This window comes from Leptidea sinapis, chromosome 3 (genome assembly GCF_905404315.1).
Source record: "Leptidea sinapis chromosome 3, ilLepSina1.1, whole genome shotgun sequence".
Lineage (NCBI taxonomy): Eukaryota > Metazoa > Arthropoda > Insecta > Lepidoptera > Pieridae > Leptidea > Leptidea sinapis.
This window is the reverse complement of record NC_066267.1, coordinates 6,073,273-6,095,310: the sequence shown is the minus strand read 5'-3', so window position 1 is coordinate 6,095,310 and position 22,038 is coordinate 6,073,273. Positions and strand designations below refer to the sequence as shown.

General features: G+C 37.1%; 1 protein-coding gene across 2 annotated transcripts in view; it reads left to right on the top strand.

Annotated features, from left to right (window-relative positions):
- LOC126979378 (FERM, ARHGEF and pleckstrin domain-containing protein 1) overlaps nucleotides 1-22,038 on the top strand; it is a 120,649-nt gene that overhangs the window by 52,196 nt on the left and 46,415 nt on the right. Inside the window, exons 13-16 of one of the 2 annotated variants that reach the window (XM_050828632.1) lie at nucleotides 687-713; nucleotides 2,877-2,963; nucleotides 3,213-3,288; nucleotides 21,769-21,999. In XM_050828632.1, coding sequence (XP_050684589.1) covers nucleotides 687-713; nucleotides 2,877-2,963; nucleotides 3,213-3,288; nucleotides 21,769-21,999 — 421 coding nt within the window. The remainder of the gene's footprint in view (nucleotides 1-686; nucleotides 714-2,876; nucleotides 2,964-3,212; nucleotides 3,289-21,768; nucleotides 22,000-22,038) is intronic. The other variant, XM_050828633.1, reaches the window with a different exon arrangement.

Genomic DNA, 22,038 nt, shown 5'->3' with positions numbered 1-22,038 from the left:
CCATTTGACCGCATACAACGAAGAGCGGCTCGAATCATCGACGATCAAGTCATCTCCGATCGGCTTGATTCTCTAGCATTGCGTAGAGATGTGGGTTCTCTCTGCATCTTCTACCGCATTTATCAAGGGGAGTGCTCAGAGGAGCTGTTCGGGTTGATTCCAGCGGCCAAATTCCACCACCGGACATTACGTGCAAAGTACCATCCGCATCACCTAGACATCTGGCATTCCACAACCGCGCGTTTTGTTCGAAATTTCTTGCCTCGCACAGCCGCTTTGTAGAATCAACTACCGGCAGCGGTCTTCCCGCACAGATACGACTTAGGGACCTTCAAGAAAAAAGCATACTCCCACCTTAAAGGCCGGCAACGCATTTCTTGACACACCTATTGTTGCGGATGTCCATGGGCGGTTGCCTCACCTCTCCTCATCCCGTGAGCCTCTTGCCCGTTTGCCCCCTCTCATATAAATAAAAAACTGTGTAGAAGCATAATAAAATAGCAGGAAATCCTTCACGCTGATTTCGTAGATCTGTTAACATTTATATAATACTTGTAATAATTTAGACTAACAGTTATTATAGATAATCTGTATAAATATAGATATTATGTTATATGGTATTGCTTTAGAATATAGAATAGATATTATTTAGAGCATATAGAAAATTTTGCTTGTTTCTATTTCAGCTGACGAAACTGTACTGCAAACAAATCGTAAGGGAAACTTAAATATTGCTTCCTGCGTAACCTTCACCCTTTGATACATTGCTAATGTACTGTATTCACTTTCATTTTATTACTAACAGGACATTGTATAAAGCCGCTTATATTCTGCTTTTATGAAGGTACCAAGTAAGTTTTAACTTACAGAGTGAAAACTTAAGTTAGTCAGATGGTAGTTACATAAGTCTACATAATGTCTAATGTAAGTGACATTTGCTGAAACATTATTCAGATCCAGAAATGTACAATACACATTGGTCTTATCCACAAATATCTCTTATCAAAATCGCAACATTTTACACTTGTAGCGATAAATTGTTAAAATAATGTTCAGATAGATAATTTATTTGAAATGGACACGTTAAAACCTGGTTAATTTAGTATTTAACTTGATAATATTTGAAGCTTTGAACAGTTTTGCTGCTAATTGAAAATATTGTAGAAACATAAAAATAATAGATGCTGTCATCTTCTGTATGAAGAAATTCATGTTTCATCAATATGACTTACCACACACACACCGGCTGCTTACGGCTTTTTAATCAAAATTGGTTGCAGTAAAAATAGATCGCTATCCTTTTCTATCTTGCTGTATCTCCGTAACAAATGCTTTTCTCTCTCGCGTGCTCTGTTTGTCTATACACTAGTGTATTGTAAGTCTAAGTGACTAACACTGTCTTCCTTCGCCTTCATCATAAACAATCATCCATAACTATTGAAGTTTCTTTACTTACGTAAAATTGAGCTGATTTTGATAAAATGCGCACGTGAATTTTGTATTGGGCTGTCTTACGGCCGTTTTCAATAACCTATGTATCCTTAGTTTAACTTACGGATACATTGCTGTCACAGTTTAATGACAAGATCTTGTCTATCCATATATTTATAGTTATAGTCCAATACTATCTGTCAATAGGTTATTGAAATGTAAGTAAGCGTAAAAGGATAGATTTGTCTACCTCTAGTAACTTAAACTGAGGATAGATAAGTTATTGAAAACGGCCGTTAGCCTTCGCTCTACATAAATTCAGCTGTCAAATGACAGAGATGATGCTAAGCTTACCACTGATCTGTATAAATACCACTGGACAGGCTGTCCCATATGTTTGAAAGCAAATTTTTTGTGCCTATTTGAAGCGCCACTAGCGAGCGTCCAAAGAACTAATTTTGACGTATAATACAAATGGCTGCGGAGGAACGTACAATACTCTGGAAGAATTTTTGGCATTATTTCAATTTCGTTCGTTTTCCGTGTTATTTATACTTCAAGAATCAACGAAATAAAGTACACTTTTTTGTGTAAATACTTCCCACCATCTATCGATGTTTGCTGTGGTTGTCATCACTAGTTTTAGTATCGCAGACTCTCGCTACATGGCCAATAGCGCCAAAATGGCGAATATCAAACAGTCACAAAAGCACTTTGACAGCCGCTAGTCCAGTGGTATATAGTTGAGGTCAGTGAAGGTTACACTCACCTTAGTTGTGCGTAAGTAAATCTGAGCAAAGTCTAAGTACACCTTATAGATATTAGTCCAAGTGTTTCCTCGTTTTAAAAACCTGTCTTTTCTTCATAAAATTTTTTGAGGATGATATTAACCTAACCAAGCTTAACATTGTTATTTTCCATTCAAAATCTCAGTGTTTGATCAAAGACTTCTATCTGTATACATATATAATTGGAACAACAAATGGGAATTGTTTATTGGTATACATAAGAAATGTTAAATTATCCCCTTTGTTAAGAGTCAAAAGTGTTGTTGCCTAATAAAACTCATTGTGATTTAAAATTCAAAATGATGAATAGAACTATCCGATACATATAGAAGTTATCCGTTTTTCATTGTGTATATTAACTCTGCCAACTTTTGTTACTAAAACCTTAGATACTTTATACGTCTAGATAGAATCCCTTGCTGTTAGATAACCGATAAAAACAGGCCAGGTTTAATACTTAAGTGTGCGTGACAAGCTAAGTCTTACACTCGCGATTTGTATAAAACATTGTGTAAGTATGCGCGAATTGCTCAAAATAGAGGTTAGATGTAAACTCTATATTTTTAGACGCATAAATGATCTAAGATTATATCTATCATGTTATATATAGTCAACGAAAACTTTTTTTTGTGTTTAACAATATTTATGTCTTTGTAGGAGGGTCCCGAAGTAGTGACCCATGCCGAGGTCAATCATCATCCTATGGAGGATTCACCTCTGCCTCTTCGGATGACGACACCGTCGGTAAGTTTACATCTAGATATTTGCACACGTTAATTATGTCGGCTGAAACAGGGGGCTAGAAAATAGATATAACTTTATTGAAAATAGGCGAGGGGTCGATTGAAACTAATTTTCAATATATGTAAATCTTTTAATTCCAATATAATACATATTATATTATTTACGTATAACGTATAACATATTATGTGTCAGTAAAATAAACACCCACCAGCCACGCGAGCCGTTGAACGTGTCTTTCATTAATTCCAGAGTGTGGCGGAGAGTACGTGGGTTACGAGCTCGGAGCGTCGTGCGGGCGCTCCCACTCCGCCGCCTCGCGCCACAGGTCAGACACACTCCCCGCCCTCTAGCCTGTACCCAGACTTCGTGCGCGCCAAGCATCGCTCCAGCTTTAGCGAGTCTTGTGAGCGCCTGGAGCTCGAGCTGTCGCACACCAACATGTACTCCGCGTGTCCGTCTGTGCGCTCGTCCCGCTCCGGCGGCTCGCTGGCCGCGGCGCCCGACTCGCCGGACGTGCCGCGCGTGGTGTGGCGCCGCAGTGCCAGTTGCCGTGACTTGCGCGACTTCAGCTTTGAAGATTCGCGCGCTCGTCGCGACGCGCACAGTCTCCTCGCAGATCTAGACGCGTACTCGCGTTGTGTGGATTCGCCTGTAACGCGATATGACGCGCGCGCATTCGCGCTCGCCTTCAACCCGCCTGACTCCCCTGGAGCGTTGTGCCGCGCATATTCTTCGAGCTTCCCCGGTGCAATAAGCGACCCCCGACTCGACGCGCCGACTTTCCGTGCGGGCTCTCAGGACGACATTTCGCACGACAGCTATGAAGTCATCGAGCGCTCGGACGACGAGTGTTCCGGACGATACGCGCGGGTCGGTTTGCGCTCGGTCGGTGCGCGAACGAGATCCTGCTCTCTCGATTCCGGGAACGAGTTGCCTTCCGACGACGATCGATCTCTTTCGCTAGCTGAAGATCAAGATCCCGAAATAATGGCCTCCGTTCTTAAGTACAAAAGTGACAACGATTTGCCCGTCGATCCTTTCCTTGTAGACGACCCTCGAGTTCTCCCACGCGAAAAGCTGTCGGTTCGATCGGATGGTAACTTTTATAAAGAGATTAAACGCGTTCTTGGCTCGCGGACGTCCAGCCAGGAGTCAAAAAGCGATTTTTATGATTCAAAATTATCTAAAAGCAGTGCAGAATCGAGTAAAAAGTCACGGGATAGCGTTTATCACACGGACAGTAAGAAATCTCGTGAAACGCTCAAGAGTAAAAGTTCGGATCGGTCAGGTTCTCGTACTTCAAGTCAAGATTCTAAGTCTGATTATTATGATTGTAAAAGAAATTTGTATGAAACCGACGATTTGAGCGTCAGACGACGAAGTGTTCCAAGCGCCTATGTAGATCCTTTCGAACCGCTTTCTCCAACATCTAGTCCCGATTCAGGTAAAGAATTTTATGATGCTCGGTCAGCTTTTATAACCATGGAACCACCAGAGTATAGGGATAGTATTCTTTTCGATAAATCGCACGAGGATCTTATAGCTAACTTAGCAACATCCCCTAGTTACTATCATATTCCTACACCATATTCGACTTTTCCTAGTAATATTAAGCACAAGGAACCGTCGCCATTGCATTCTGCTAGCTTACAACACGTAGAACTGGAACAATATGACAACTATTCTGATTCGAGCGCGCCAAAGAAATCCGATGAATTTTCCACCGAAGAAGAAGATATCCACAGGCACACGACTCATATTTGGCCCGAAAAAATTGCAGGATTGGAAACCGAAATAAACAATAAGAGAGCTGTAAAAATACAAAACTATCAACGTCGTCGGTCATCGGAAACAATTTTCAGTTTTGATAAAGAAAAAATTGAGTCCTTAACACGTTCCACCAGTAAGGAAAATCCTCCATCGCAATTGGTCAAAGAGTCTTCGAATGAATCCGACGTAAATGTAAGAATCCTGCCAGCAATGGATAGTATTGAATATGCAAAAACCAGGGCAAAAGCGGCTGTGCAATCAAATACGGCACCAATACTTCAATCAGAGTTTGATAAATCTATGAGGGGTAAAGTCCATACTCATATTGTGAGAAAGGAAAATCTTAAAGAGGAACTCATGGCCAAGACTCACTTCGATGAATATAACCCAAAACTTATACTAGATACAAGTTCTAGTAGTCGACTTACAGATAATGCTGCTCCATATACACATCCAACGGTTGAAAGAACTAAAAGTGACCCCAACAGCTTAGCGAATAGGCCACGCTTTAGTAGTGTTAATTCTAGAAGACATGTTTTAATGCACCAGAAATCTATTGACTTGACTCCGGCGGAATCAAGTGATGAAGATTATATTTTTCGCCAAATTCCAAGTGCACCCCCAATCGCATCAAAACGTTCACATTTTGAACTACCATCTCGTTATCCCGATCAACGACCACATTTTGATTTACCAAAGAACTATTTTAAAGAGTTTGATGCATTTCAAGCTGTATTTAGTGACAGTAAAAAGAGTAGTGATGATAGTTATGATATCCCCTATGTATTGCATAAAAGACATATCATGAACGGAACGGCACCATCTCCATCACAGACAAAAATGCAACCCCCGGATATTATAACATTGCCACCACAAAATGGTCGTCACGTTGTTAACGCACATCCTAGGTGTCGATATCATGATCATCCAAAGTCGCCTCGGTCACCCAAGTCACCAAAATCGCCTAAATCCCCGAAATCACCTAAATCGCCCAAGTCCCCTAAATCACCCAAATCTCCAAAATCTCCAAGAAACAGCATTCAGACAGATCACGTGATGAAATTCTTGGATGTTGAAAATAAAGACTTTTTATTTACGCAGAATATTGATTTGTCAAAAGTTGACCCCATTACACTTGAGGTTGATAAAAGTGGACAAATGCAACACCTACCAAGTCCAAAAAGAGACATTTCAAAATGTTTGGACTCTGCATTGTTAGAAACGCTAAATTCCAAATTAAGTCAAATTGAAAGCGATTCTGCTACGAGCTCCAAAACAGATAGTATGGCACAAGAAATGATATACTCTCATGATATAAAATTTGCTATTAATGGCCGTAATCTGACACAACCACCTATTTGTAAAGAACCAAAACAGCTAACTGCTTCCGAAAAACTCCGAGCTGACATTAAATCTAAATCTGAAAAACCACCAGCGAAAAGAATTATTAAACAGAGAGTAGCTGGCAAAAAAAGCGTAGGTGGGAAAATAAAAGGCAAAAGTAATAGCAAAATAAGAATAACTTCTTTCTCTTCAGACGATGAAAGTGTAGATTCAGACGATGTGTTTGGAACAACTGAAGCAGCTCCTAAGTTAGAATTTTCACCACCTCAGTCGCGAAAGGACTTAGAGCCTATTCTTCAGTTAGAATATGATAAAATTACATCAGGAGCTTGGCACAGAGGTCAAACGATGAGCTCGACGGAAATTGAAGGATCACCTCCTCAGTGTAGAAAATTAGCTGAACTAGAAGCTAAATATCATCCACAGGCTTTAGAGAGTAATGCTGGCAATGCAACTGAATTGCGACGTATTTCAGAGCGTTCTATATCGATTCCAAGCTCTGAAGATGATGTTGCTATAAAGGCATCTGAAATAAAACAAATAAGTAAAGAGAGTTCAACTTGGGAATATAATGAAAATATTCCATCCCCTATTTTAGAAAGTACAGAGTTCCTTAAATCTGATACTGAACATTTAGCAGACCTTGAAATTCAAAAAGTCACAGGCATGCTGTGTGAGGAGCGAAATGAAATGTCCCTTTCCAAAAAGAATATAAATAGCCTTGATATCAAGAAAAGCTTACGCGATGAATTAATTTCGCCTATGCTTAGAAAAAGCGGTGGTACCCCTATCCTCTTCGCTCATGCAAGGTTAAATCTTTCAGAAGGATCAGTTTTTTCTTTACAAAGACAAAAGGCCACCCAAGATTCTCCAACGGCAGGCCGAAGGGCTAAAAGTCTTGATACACCAGTTATTCAGCTTCATCGATTACCACCGATGAATGCATTTTCATCAAAGGATGATACTGTGGGTGATGTTAACGAAGAAGGCGATATATTAGAAGAAAAACCATTGATTGAGGAAAAGTCCAAAATATTTCCTGTTAAGGAGGAAGTTATTGACAAAATTGAAGAAGAAGAGGAGGACGATCATTGTGAAGAACCCGCAAGTCAGTTTAAAACCATAATAATTGATAATGAAGAAAAGAAACTGTTAGAAGGCTTAGTAGAACAAAGGCGGCCTAGATCATTTAAGCGACAAAACGATCTAAATAAAATAAAATCACTGTCAAAGTCACCTTCCCGTTCTCCAATTAATCCATCACCAATATCTCGTTCTCCTTTATCGAAATCTCCATCTAGATCGCCAACGTCATCATTAAACTCACCTAGAGGAAGCATCCGTAAACTATCAGACCTTAGTGAGGATCAAATTGTGCCAGATATTGAAAGAATAAAGCGAAAAGATAAAAAGAAGCTAACCCTTAAACCTAAACCTGAAGACAAACAAAAGATCAGTAACAAACTTAATAAAGGTGGATCTCTGGATACGAATGCGACTAAAGTGAAAGCATTGCAGACTCAAAAATCATTGCCGTCGTCTTTAAAAGAACGTCCCGACTTTTTAACAGTTCCACCCTTAGAGGTAGTTCGTGCAAAGAGTCAGGAGTTAGAACAAACATTAAAAAAATCATCTAAAGAAAAGTCGAAATCTTTAGAAAGAATGGATACTAAAAGAGGTAGCAGTAAAGAGCGAACAAAATCACAAGAAGACAGTGATACAGAAATTGCTAAACGAAAAGAGAAACAACAAATGTTGTTTGAAGCGGCTCTGAAGCAAACAAAAACGCTCATTAGCCCAGTAAAAGATGTAATTCCGCCATTCCCACCACCTGAAGATAAAATATTGGTAAAAACGGAGGGCGATAAGATTATTATAGAAACTAAGATTAATAGCAAAGCAGAGGATCATGTCTTTATAGCAAAATCACCAAAAAAGTTAGACAATAAAATTGGTGGTATGGTTAGTAGAAGTTTTGAGGATCAGAAAACATCTAAATCTAATGGTAAAATAAATAAAAGTATGGATGACAAATCAAGTCAATCTCTAGAGGATAAATTTGACGAAATTGCGGCTCTGACTAAATCTCCAAAAACCTTATCTAAAAAACAAGAAATCAAACAACAAATCGAAGGTAAGGTAGTTTATCAAAAAGCTAATACAACAATTAAGTCAAAAAGTCTTGATCGAAAGGCAGATCCACATCTTGAAGCCAAATTGAAATCTAAAAGTTTGGATAGAAATTACATAACACCCGCAACAACCGATACAGAGAAAGAAGTAAACCCAAATAAACACTTTAAACAGGAGGTGGTTACGGTCGATGTTCATCCGGTTGCTAAAGATGATGCTGAAAAAGAAATTGAAACAAAAGATAACTCACCATTAAACAGCTATAGGGAAAAAACAGAGGACGATTCATCAATAGAATGGTTAACTAATTCGCAAAATACTGTTATTGAAAATGATACACAGACAGTCATCATGGAGCGCAGAAAAATAGAAATTTATAATAAGCAGAGGCAAAATGAACTTCAAGAGCATAAACCAGTGGTCACCCGTTTAACTAGTGAAGAGGAATCTTTAACGGAAGTAAGCGAACTGAAAATGTCTGATGAGAGTTCTATGTTAGGCTTATCGCTGCCTTACATAGATGCCGATAGTTCGTCGGATCAGGATCTAACTTCGAAAAAGGAAATGAAACCGAAATTGAATAGTGAAAAAAGTGACGATACAGTTGACACTGAAGGGTATAATACAGAAACCGAAATACTTTTATCACATAATAGCAAGACAAGAGGAGGTCTAGAACCTCAAAGTACCTTTGAAGAATCGTCAGCTAGTTTAATCGAGTTCTTAAAGCATGAAACAATGTCTGAATTTACAGACAAAGATCGTACTATATCTAAAGATCTGTCTCTTAAATTAAAAAGTAAGAATAAAATTATAGTTACTCCGCCCCAAGAAGACAGTCCAACGGTTGAAAATATTCAGTTTATTGATTCAAGTACTTTAAAATCAACACAAAAATCAGAATCTGGTGAGCAAACCGGTAGCTCTGGTAGTACAAGTGATATATCACCCACTGAACAAAGAACTGACCATAGAAGCTTATTAACAGCTAAATCGAAACGAAGTGAATTACTCAAATTAAGTGCAGAACGCTCCAGAAGTTCAGAATCGACATCCTGGACTAGCATAGAGAAGGATATTAGCCCATCTAGCGCTAATATTAAGGGCAGTTCAATCGATGATGAATCAAGTGTCAGTTGTTCAATTGCTAGACCACTTGGCATATCGCAGGATATTGAAAAGCTAAATAAAAAAGATCGTGAGTGCTTAGAGGAATTAAAGCAAGCAATGGAATATGGTGAAGAACATTTGTTATCTCAACATACTCTGTCCAGTGAACATTCTAAATCACCATCACCAGTCCCGGAACTGGGACGCATTGAAAGTCCACGCAGCCCTTCCAAGTTTGGTGCTAGAAAGTCACCCACACCTACACTTGAAAAGCAAGGCCCCGTTGACTCTTTAAAAATCCCATCGGATTCAGAATCCAGTTCGGAAAGTATTGATAAAACTGTTGAACAAAATTCAAAACCGAATATTAAAAAGAGTGCATTAGATAAAATAGGCAAATATGTTGTTGAAGAGTCGGAGTCCAGTCAATCAGCTGCTTCTAAAGATTGCGAGATTAAGAAAAAGCTTGAAGGTACTGTTAAAAAAACAAAAATTGCTATAACTATTTCACAGGAAGACCAAAATACCACAATTGACTTTGATGATGATGGTAATGTAATTACATCTTCGTTTGAACGCGAAGTCATGAAAAAAAGAGCACTCAAGGATACTGATCAAAAAAGTTCATCAAAGTCAAGTATAGATACAACTACGACAACGACTCCATCAAAGGGATCTCTAAGTGTTGATGATTCATCATCTCGACGTAAGTGCCGACTTGATGAGCAAAAGAGTTCATCCAAATCCAGTATGGATTCGAGAGGATCGCTAAGTGTTGAATCAAGGGGCTCATTCGAAACAACTGAATCAACATCAGGTTCATTAGGTGAAGCCTACCGTCGGGGTGAAGAATTAAAACCAACATGGCGCCCGTTTTTCGGAGCTTCGGGCAGTGAAAATAGTACGAGTATTGAAGAGGCTTGGATACCCCAAGACCATGAAGGCTATGAAAGTTTAAATATAAACAAAGATGCGTTCGATTACAGTAATCAGAGAAATATAGATGATTTTCAATCATTTTCTAAAAACCCTCCGCTTTCTGCAAATAATTCAAAAGACTCAACTGAAGCTGACTTCACTGACGACCTCAATGATTTCCCGGTAAATTTCCTATATCCTGCGACGTCTTCCACAACATCAGATGTTGTTATTGCTTATGGTCAAAACTTTGGTCGTACGTTATCCCGTATATCTGAACGAAGCACAGCATCTGAAAAAACGAGTGGCGATGAAGATTCTACCAAAGCTTGTTCTCGGTCCGAGAGCATAAATGAAGAGTCCTTAAATTCTAGTGATCATCAAGCTAGTTTAAGCTCTGATCCTCCCAGTAATGCTAATGTAGCTTACATATCTGATACAGACAGAAGAACTTCAGCAGAAATGCCCGATATACCCATTGATCAAACAAAAATAAGTGAAATGTATGACTCAAAAAAAGAAAAGAGGAAAGTAGACCACGACAAAACTTCTCGCAAATCAGGGAAAGATATTAAACTGGCTGTTCCACTGTCAAAAGCATCCTCTGCAAGTGAAAGTCAGGAATCAGAAGATTGGCCGTTACCAGAGTTACCAACTCAAGTAGAGGCAAAAAAACACGAATTTTTGGAGTTTACTAGGCAAAAGTCTAGTGATATGGACGAAATACCATCTCTGCCATCCAGTGAAGGGGTTTTAAAAACACCAATTGTTGAGAACGTTCAAGTTTATTATATGAGCAATGAACCTGAGCAAGCATCAAAAGTAACAATACAATCGGAGAGTTCTAAGGTCCATCTAGGATCCGATGATGATAGTGATACTTTAAATAATGACGAAGAATTGGAAAGAGATGTACAAGAATCAAAGTCGGACAAATCTCCAGAACCAAATGAAGAAGGTCAAAACACATCACATATTATACCTTATGAGGAATCCAGTTACATGGTTGAGCCTTTACAAGTACAGGAAGTTAGGTGTCTCAACAAAGGAACCGTGCCCAATTATGAGAAATCGTGTTTAAGTGGGACATTAAGTAGAGCAACTTGTTTCATGAGTGATTCAGGAACTTGCTGTACAAGTTCTGATCATAAGTCTTTTAACAATAAAAATATAATAGAAGAAAAAGTTATCATAAATCAACCACAAAAATCGCCTACTAATCATAGCCCTATCTACGAAGATGAGCACGCATATACTGACGATGTTTTTGGCAGTGATAGCAAAAGCTTATCCCCTGATTTTGAGCGAGGGTTCTCACGTTTGGGCCAGCATAAATTTTCGTGCGGCTCCAACAACTCTGATACATCAATAGATGATCTTTTATCGCAGACGAATGCGGATGAAACAGTTCGGGCAGTTAGCAAACTTAGTGTAGGCAGTGCAGGCCCTTGCAAGCGTTGTAGTCACAGTAGTCATTCTGAAGAAGAAACTAGCTCATTTGGTACTGATTTAGATGGAACTGTCAAAATTGGACTGCCCCAAAAGAAATGTACTCACAGCTCCCATTCAGAAGATACATCGATGTGTTTAAGTATATCTGAGTGGTCTACAGGTACAAATACAGTGCGGCAGTATGCTAATTTGTCAGCATCTGAAAGTATCTCCGCCGTCTCGATTCACAAGAGTGAAAAATCTGATACAACCAATTCAAAGTTATTTTCGTCTTCACAGGCTAGCAAAAAACTAGAAAATCAATCAAAAATTGGTTCACAAACTGAGGTTAGTTCTAAAAGCAGTAGTTTAGAGAAGAGTTCCGATAATATAAAGTATGATAAATTGTGTAGTTCTGAAACCACAATATCCAAAAGATATTTGGATAGTAGTTCTGGTACTAAAAGCGATAGTACTTTAACATTGGCGCAGTCCATCTCAGAATGGTCAGCTAGTACAAGTCATACACTCGTTGCAACTGCTCGTGAAGATCCAATTATCTCTGAAATTTTAGATGATAATAATCCGTCGCCAAAGAATGTTGTTATCGAAGAGCCCAATATTGACGAAGAGCCACAGGTTGTTGAGGATAAGAGATCATCCACTGAAGATGTTGTATTAGAAACTAGTTCTAGTTGTAATAAATTAAAAGCATCTTTTGCAAAAGCTGAACAATCTTCATCTGTTAGTTACAGTGATAAATCTGATAAATCAAGTTCAAGTTCATTGAGTAGCTTACAAAAACATACGAATGGAGTGTTTAGATTTGAACAAAGATTGAAGGGGTACCCATCATCGTATGATTTGACAACTGATCGTAACTTAAAAGCACCACCGAAAAGCCTAAGCTGTGAAGAACAGCCTCATAAATTTGTAAAACCAACCGTACGATGTCAGAGTGAAGATAGTGGTTTTAATGTATATTTTGACGATGTTCAAACTGAGATTGATATTGATATGCCATCGCAATTGTACAGTCAAGAGGAAAAACATAGTAAACGATATCAAAGTCAAGAGTTCTCTAAGTTAATCCGTGAAGATTCTGGAGGTCAATGTCACCGGTCCGATTATAAGCCCTTAGCTAAACATGCAAGTTATGATGATAAAACTCTTTCAAAGAATCAAATTAAAGAGTATAAAACCTCCCAACAATATCGCAGCAAACCAAAAAGTTGGTCTTTCCATGAACATTATTTAGGCTCCACGGATTTACCAGTTATTGCCGTTCCAGAAATACCAACGATTCATCGTGAATTACAAGAGAAGAAATCTTTGGAAAGATCTGGAAAAACACCGCTATCCAGATGTTCGCCATACTATTCTAGCAGCTTGAGCTCAGAATCGCCTCCTATACAACCACTTAAAGTACCCGTGAAAAAATCTTTGCTTGTCAGAAATATTTCATTAAAAAGTCCACCAAGCGGTAATGACACTGATAGTTCGCTAGATGTTATCAGGGATCCGCGTGAGAGAATGAAAACATTTAGACGGAAAAAACAGGTCACAAGTGCTCGAAAAAGGCAAGAAAAAATACACGACGTATTAGAGGAAGATTCTACAAAAAGTCCATGCTCTTCTAGTAGCGACAAATTAAAACATACCTATTTGACAGTTGATGATACATTGCGTCGAATGGAAAGCTCCGAATGCTCAGATAGTTATATCCCTGAAGTCGAATCTGGATCGTCTGAAGTATCGAAAACTGATTCCAAAAATGATGAAGCTCAAGAAGTTAGTTATTCTGAAGACGAACAAGACGACTACCCACAATACCGAAGTCAAGCATGCGAGCAACAAAACTTCTCGATCACTATTGCACCCGTGCAATTCCAAGGTTTCGGGTCTTCTGCAGATGAAGACGAAATGGGATTTCCACGTTTTGACAGATTAGGTAGATTGCGGCATCCATATCTCGATTCGCAAGAGCCAACTTTTATACCAGATAATAGTCCTCCTAGAACATCTTATTCCAATAAGTCTAGCCGCCAATCATCCTTGAAAAGAATAAAATCGACCTCCGTGTATCGTACGCCGTCAGACGACCATTTGTCAGGTGAAACTTCAGGCCAGCATCAGTCGAGACAAAAATATTATGAAGAACAAAGTGATATAGATGATTCAGATGATTACGCTTATCCAATTGACACGATTAAACGTGCACCGAAAATGGCTAAATCAAACAGTTATCTACTTGAGCGTGGACAGTCTATGGCTTATTCCGACCCGGAATTGTGTCAAGACAAAGGTGAATACGAGGCGTATAGGGGAAGTCCATATCCGGAAGGCTATGATGATAGTGATATGTTTCAAACTCAAGAATGTTATCCTCAATTCAATCAGGACGTTATAGAAACTGGGGAAGGGAGTCGCGAATGTTTTGATAGGGATCTTGATCAACGTTTTAGCCTTAACAATGTTGAGCGCTTCTATTCTAGTCACTACGTGGATTCTCAGGCATCTAGCGATAGCGCAGATCAGAAATTTGACATCGCATCTCTACCACCACCGCTATGCTCTGACGATGAAAATTAGCAGTGTTAGCATTAGAAACCCTTAACTTTATGCCTTGCATAACTTTATTTGAATTCTATTACAATTGTTATCGATATATAGGAATATCTTTATGATTATATTAAATTGCACTATATATAAGTTGTAATTGCGAGAAGCTCTTACGACTCGAAAAATTAATATTAATATAGTAGCGGTAATTTTGTTGAATTTATTGTTAGTTCGATAGAACTTTTATGTAGATTAAATTCCTATTTCCTAAACACTGCCTTTAGGTGTGCCAAATTTAGAAAATATTCCGCCTTTATTTGTTATCGATGTTAATTTAAAACAACTACTTACTTGGCTGTGATTTACTTTGATGATATAGGTCCTAGAAATTTTGTTATGTTGTATATCTACTTTCGTGCACAATACTTTAACCGTAGATTAAGGATTGGTCTCCGTTGCGCTGCAACTAGATACCGCACTAGCTGAGAACAATAGCTTTTTTACTACGGCAACTGTTAGATGCTTGTGTGCGTGGCATCTTGCAAATTTTTTTAACAAACGCTTCGTGTTATTTTACATTGAAATTAATAAAGTTTTTACTACGCAACCCGGCATTTTAGTTTCAATTATTAGAAAAGTTAAACAGAACATATGGCACGTCAACATCACACATTGTTCGTGATTGGCTCGAGCACGCCCACTTGGGCTTAGTATTAGGCGCCGCACTTTGTCTGCGGTATCTAATTGGAGCGCAGCGGAGACCAATTCCTAATCTAAGACTTTTACTAACTGTCTGTGTATGACTCTTATTTAAAGCAATAACAAGGCAAATATTCATCATGTTGTGATATGAACAAATAAATTGTGCCAAATTCTGCTCAAATTTATAAACAAATGTAGCCTTAGTATAACTTCTTTTTGAAATTGAGTAGATTGTCTAACCGATTCTCGATAGACATCTTATTTACATTATCAATAATTTTAATTTATATGCTTTTTGTAGTATTATTTTACCATTAACAATTACAATAATATAACAATGAAGGAAAAATACAGAAACGTAAATTAATTTATTTAATTTGTAACTAAACTGTTTTCAGTGTGTTCAGGCTAAAGGTCACGTTTAACTATTTTGACTGTCCCTTGACTTAGCTGTATTGTTCATTTAATAACTTATCTCTATAAAGATGTTTGATTCGGCCATTTATATTTTATCCGTATACTGGTATTAAATAATGCTCAATCATACATTAATGTATCGGATAGGCAAAATATAATATCATTGTATGGACATTTTATTATTCTTGACAAATTAAATGCTCAAAAAATGATTGCTTGAGATTACTTGTGTATATTTTAAAATACATAATAGATATTATATAAGCAATAATACACAATTAAAATAGACTGTTAATTTCTTGCTCCTGTATTATTAAAAATTAGAGCTCTGTCTAAAATTTATTATAATTAGCATTTAATATTCTACACGATTCTGTTGTATGTACACAACAAACAATATTCAACAAATTTATGTGAGTTCTGACAAATAAGTTTGCGCTTGATTTGGTGTCATGCAATAGAATAGAACGGGCTTTATACGGGTGAGCTATAAAAGCGACTATTCAACCTCTTAATAAAATTGTTTTAGAACCCCCGCGCGATTATCCCAAATAAAAATCTGGGCGCCATTTTGTGACGTCATAGTGACGTAAGTTGACTTTAAAAATCACCAATAAAAAGAACTGTTGCTGTTCTAACGCGCGGGAATAATACTGCGGTAATTGAGGTTTTTGTTTCCCCAGCCGCCAATAAGTGGATGCAAGAATAAAACTATTATGACTCGCCTGTCGGAAGGTCCTAGAATAATAATAATAATTATCGAGTAATTAGAAACGAATTGTCGTATGTAAGTCGTAACCCTCATAAATACCCAAGTAGATTTACTGTTAAGTATGGTCATAGATAATATTTAAACAGTTCTGTTTTCTTATTCTTTATAATTATTAATTTTTGTACCTCTTATAGACAAGCGGTCAAAGCATTTTTAACTCACGCGTGAAGGATTCGTCGTACATTTTTAAACTTACTTACTTTTGTAAAAATATTTTTTTTTTAAATATGCATTGCGGTTATTTGGAATTAGACATGTTGATGATTATTTTTTGTTGTTATAACGGCAATAGTACCCAATACATACTTGCAAAATTTTAGTCCGGCTGTTGCGTTTTATGTGTCACCTACAGCTCGCTGGACGCTGAAAGGGCTCGGTCAGACTGAGAGCGGATTCTTAAGATTAGCGTTCGCGTTATTTCCCCTTCCCTATAGAACTACAAAATATTTTTGGGAACAATGAATGCACTGATTGTTGTTGGGCACAAAAGATTTGAAATTATGTATAACACCGTATTTGTTCTAACCTCAACATGCATCTTTTTGAATTTTGCCTAATACGGTGCCCCCTTAAACCATTCTTATTTCTAGTAGACGAAGTATTTGTTAGTTCGCATACTTTTAAAACTTGCAATGATATAAAATTGGCCAGTGCCAATAGATTTGGGTCCCATCTCTGATCTTGATACACAACTCGTCCGGAAATGCACAACCACAATGGCACAACTCTGTTGAGCGGATCATTACTTTCTTTTAGCGTATATCAAAAATAGTAAATTATCTCTGACCAAACGATTAATTATAATATATTAGTGTGTCTGTGTTAGAACCACCACTTATCCTATAATAATGTATGGAACTGATAACAAACGCTTTATAATCAAGAATGATGATATTGGATTTTTTAGAATCGTGTATGATGTTTACGTATGCGTTTGGGTAAATTACACTTTTTTCCAACCCGCACACTATGCCAGACCTCTTAATATATAATATGACATTATTCTAAATTACGTTATTTAGAATAGATCGAGGTTTTGAATCGTTTTGTAATGCATAACGACTGAGACAGATAGTTGTGACACTATGGGAGACTGAGAAGTAAGGCCGTACTGTCACAACTATGAGTGGCCGCCTTCAATATTCGATATTTAATTAGTATTAATATACTCAAATATCATCCCTCCGATGATGATGCTTTCAAGTACCGCACATGACCACCATAAAACCGTTTGACTGTTTTGTTAAAACAAATTTCTTATCCGTAAAAATGTTGCTAAATAAATACTAAATGATTTATTAGACTATTTTTTCGCTTCGCGATACTTTACATTATGTAGTTGAAGTACCTACTGCGGAGACCAATCCCTATTCTAAGGTACAGTCACAAAAACTACTATTAGAATCCAGATTTCGTGTCATTAATCTCCTAATTTCCGCAAATACCAATATAAAAGTTCATTATAACGTTATCGATCCATAGATCCGTTATCGAAGCGATAAAAGCAGGAAATGGAATAACATATTTATAAATCTGTATGAAACTGTAAAGTATTTCCAGATGTTATGATGGCTTCTGTCTCTCTTATTAAAGTGTTGCACCAAAAGCGATGTCAATTATTCTGTTCTAAATATGCGAGTATCAATTGAGGAATCCTATCGTGAATAATATTTATAATATTATAATATTTGCCATGTCATTTGTTTTCTCAAAGTTGATTCCCTCGGAATTATTTTATATATTATATGACGTAACTAGGGGCGTGCATATCATATAGGGAATTAGGCAGTGCCTACCTCGTTGAAACCAAAATAAATATAGCAGTAATATTACAGTTAATTTTGTTTAATTTGGTTCCGTTATTATATTACCAAACTACTATTGAACACTCATAATATTTTCCTTAAGCTAGATACTAAATACCTACGGTAAGTAATCTTTGCTTAATCCAAAGCTCAACTATGACTAGTTAGATCCACAGTGCCTACCTAGCTCGAAAATCAACGCACGCCCCTGGGGCCTGGCCGTAACTTTCATTCTTCGGAAAGTAATGGCGCTCTTCTAGAAGAGAAGAAGCAGAACAAGAATATCTCGTTATTTTATATTTAACAGTAAACGAATTGTTAGCCCCTTTTGTGTATAAATTACAGTTGCTACTCGATGTCGATTATTATCATACAAATGCGTTCACGGGAGAATAACAGATTTAATAAATATTAAATATTAGCTGAATTATCTGTTAATAGTATTTTTATTTATTTAATTTGGGCTGGCATAGTGTGCATTATGCAAATGTAATATTGTAGTGTGAATGTCTATATGCGCGTCCTCTAGGTGTAAATTTAGTTTGATTAGTACTAAGTCGTGGAATTACATCTTTTTGGTCTAATATTAAGAGTTAGGAATTTTATTCGTTTCATTTATCTTAAGAATTGTTTGTTTTGAGTATCTAGATGGGGTGGATTTTGCCAACAAATAAAACAGCACAAGTGTTTTTGAATGCAAGAGATTTAAAGAGTGAAATCGATCCATCACAAAACCTAGAACTAATTTTTGATCATAAATTAGTTTAAATAACTATTTGCTTCTATTATTTTTAATTGTCATGCTACTGCAGTTTGTTGTAAGCTCGACTATTCAAATATATGTAGAAGGGGTTGGTAATTTAAACACTCATAATTGTTACAATCGCTGTATCTGAGAGTTTCCACGTAGAACTCACAATAAGTAATGAATACTCGAACTTAACACTCTAGCTTATATAGGGCACCACCCTCAACCGTGATGATGTTGCCAACTGTTATTTGCACTGCTGTAGTGACAACTAACTTACAAGAATCAAGTTAACTAAAGATCTGAACACCTACATACGATTTCCTTAAATCGAAAAGTAACTTCATAACAATCTGAACTGAAGTGTCAATTTGTATAACAAGTATACGTGTATAACAAGTATACGTGTGTAACAAGTATACGTGTATAACAAGTATACGTGTATAACAAGTATACGTAATTCATCTCTTTGACAGAAGATCGCTTCGATGCTATTCTCGTTTTGTTACGAGAATAGTGTTAATATTATTAACTAAAGAATATTACTCATTGGAATAATCAAACCGCCCCATCTAGGTACCCGACATATGAGATGGGTAATATTTACAACAAAATAAAATTTATTCTAACGAAAAATAATTAACAGAAGCTAGAGATACATAAGTAACTAGAAAGTGTTTTGTGAATAATACTCATCAAATATTTACAATTTTATTGTTTATACTATGTATTATTTATTTATAATATGTTAAATTATTTGCACAAATAATTGTGTTGAATTATAATAGTGCCGTGATGGTCGTAGAGATTTTGAAAAATATAAGAATTAGCAGCTACGATCATTACAGTCTATGATGTGTTTAAATTTTATGTGAAATTATTTATTAGCAGCTCTTTAGATCGATTAAGTCGGTATGTTTGCCTTTGTATTAATCCTAGAAGTGAGGGATATCACTTTGAAAGCATAACAAATTGTTTAGATTTACAAGAGCGACATCTCAAGTTAATTTCCTAATATGCAAATATTGGAGTTCAACTGTAAAGTGGATCCTGTAGATGAAGCCACGACCTGTGAGTTGAACAAAGCATACAAGATTTTATGACGATACGTCACTCGAACGGCTAGCTCAGTTGGCAGAGCACTGGCACGGAACGCCAGAGGTAGTGGGTTCGAGACCTGCATCGTTCATAAAATTTTGTTTATGTGTTTACCATAGATGTGAGGGTTATCACTTTAAAAACATAACAAAATGTTATCCCAAATCGCCAGAAGTCTTTGTCGGTATTAAAAGGCATTGCCAACATAATCGATCTCTAGAGTTGCATTCTTCATCGTAGCTAGTGCAATACATTAATTAATTAAATATGAAACGATTGTAGCGTATTAAGTATTTTGACTTTTCGATTGGGATTGTACAATCCAGATAGACTGTAATTGGTATATTGAATTCGTTTCGGTGTGACGTAAGCCGGGCGACGCCGGGGTGTTGGTTTATTCTTGAATTTGTATGTAATTGTTCGTGAGCCCCGCATCAAGTTACCCTCGGGCTCGAGGATAGTTAAACGATTAATAAAAACTTTAACGGTATCAATACTGACCATTTGATTTGTGTCCCACTCGATTTGCAAGCGCCCTTTCATACCCGATCCCGATTCCCTGTTAGGGTTGCCAATTTAGTATTTTTGGTTTCAGTATCCAAAAAAAAAAAAATAGTATATACAATTGTTTAATGAATATTTATTACTGCTTTATGCTTGCATTAATAGGTTTTTATTTTTAAGGAATCCTTCGTAAATCTAATTTCAAGTCACAGAACATCATTAACTGTTTCATCTGACCGATACTGGGTTCATTGCGCTCATCTTTCCTTCATCACAGAAAATATGCGCTTTGTATACTGATAAAATATAGTACTACATTATATTTTTAAATTAATAGTAGACACCTTAAATTGTAGGATATTATATTAATATAGAAGTGTTGGCAACCCTTTTACCTTTTGTTCGGTGACGCCGATATACAATCTTATAATAAGCAGCTTGGATATCATGTGTAAGTTTATACAAAATTTAAGCATGCATTGACGTTAATTATCCATTTTTAAATTTAAGATTTTATATAATTTGATTTTAATTTACTTTTCAGGTTTATAGTTATAATTTAGTTTGTTAATATTATGTTCTTTTTCAGGTTTATTTAATTATTTACTTTCTTGTTTTGAATTTTTACATTTTATTTGTTTCTTTGCCTACACCTTTAATTACAATATTTCTTATGTAATTTTTTAATAGTACTCATGACATTTTAATGTTTATTTTCTGTTCGGATGTTTGTACTCTCTATTTGCACTATTTATTATCGGCGTGAGTGTATCTCTTGAAAAGTCGATCGGATCTTCCCTGATCTAAATACCAACAATTAATATTACACTGAAAAGCCTTAGAACATTTATACGTCTAGATAGACTGTGACTGCTGTGAAAACGTCCAAAAAAAAATTGAGGTCGACTGTTAACCTCTATTTTAAGCAAAGCACGCACACTAACACAAAGTGACATACAAATCGCCAGTGTAAGACGTAACTTGTCACGCACACTAGAGTAACAAACCTGGCCTGTTTTCATGGGTTATCTAGCAGCAAGAGGCTCTATCTAGCCGTATAAATAATGGAAGACTGGACCATTGACTTTCTTTGTATTGTCGCCGTTAGTTCCCATTTTAGCCGTATACTTAGTGACCCTTGTCGTAATGTATTTAGAATGAATTGTAAGCAGTGCCGGATTAAAGCTACTTGATGCCCTAAGAAAACCATAAGCCCCGTGGGACCCCAGAACTAGTATCTAAGTTTATTTGAATTTTCAAAAAAAAATCGCGTACACCTTCCTTGAAGGCTGGCAACGCTCCTGTGATTCCTCTGGTGTTGCAAGAGAATGTGGGCGGCGGTGATCACTTAACACCACGTGACCCGTACGCTCGTTTGTCCTCCTTAAAAAAACACTTTTGGGTTAATCCGGAACTGCTTATAAGTTATGTTTATTAACTAATACTAACTATATATAGCATTGTTTGTTTACTTGATGATATTCTGTACAGATGATTCGTCACCTGACGAGGATCACACGATATCGTCGGCGAGCCTGTGTATGTCCCCGAGCGGTGACGTCACGCAAGGGATCCCGCTCGACTCGTCGACGCCCATTGAGCGCGCGCGGGCGAACGGTGCCGTCAACGGATACAACAGACGGTTCAAACGGAGGAACAATAACGATGACGTCACCAACAGGAACAGTGACGTGTGTGACGCAGCCAACGGGAACGTGCAAGGTGGATATTATGACCAAGTACTAATGCCTACTAATTTTA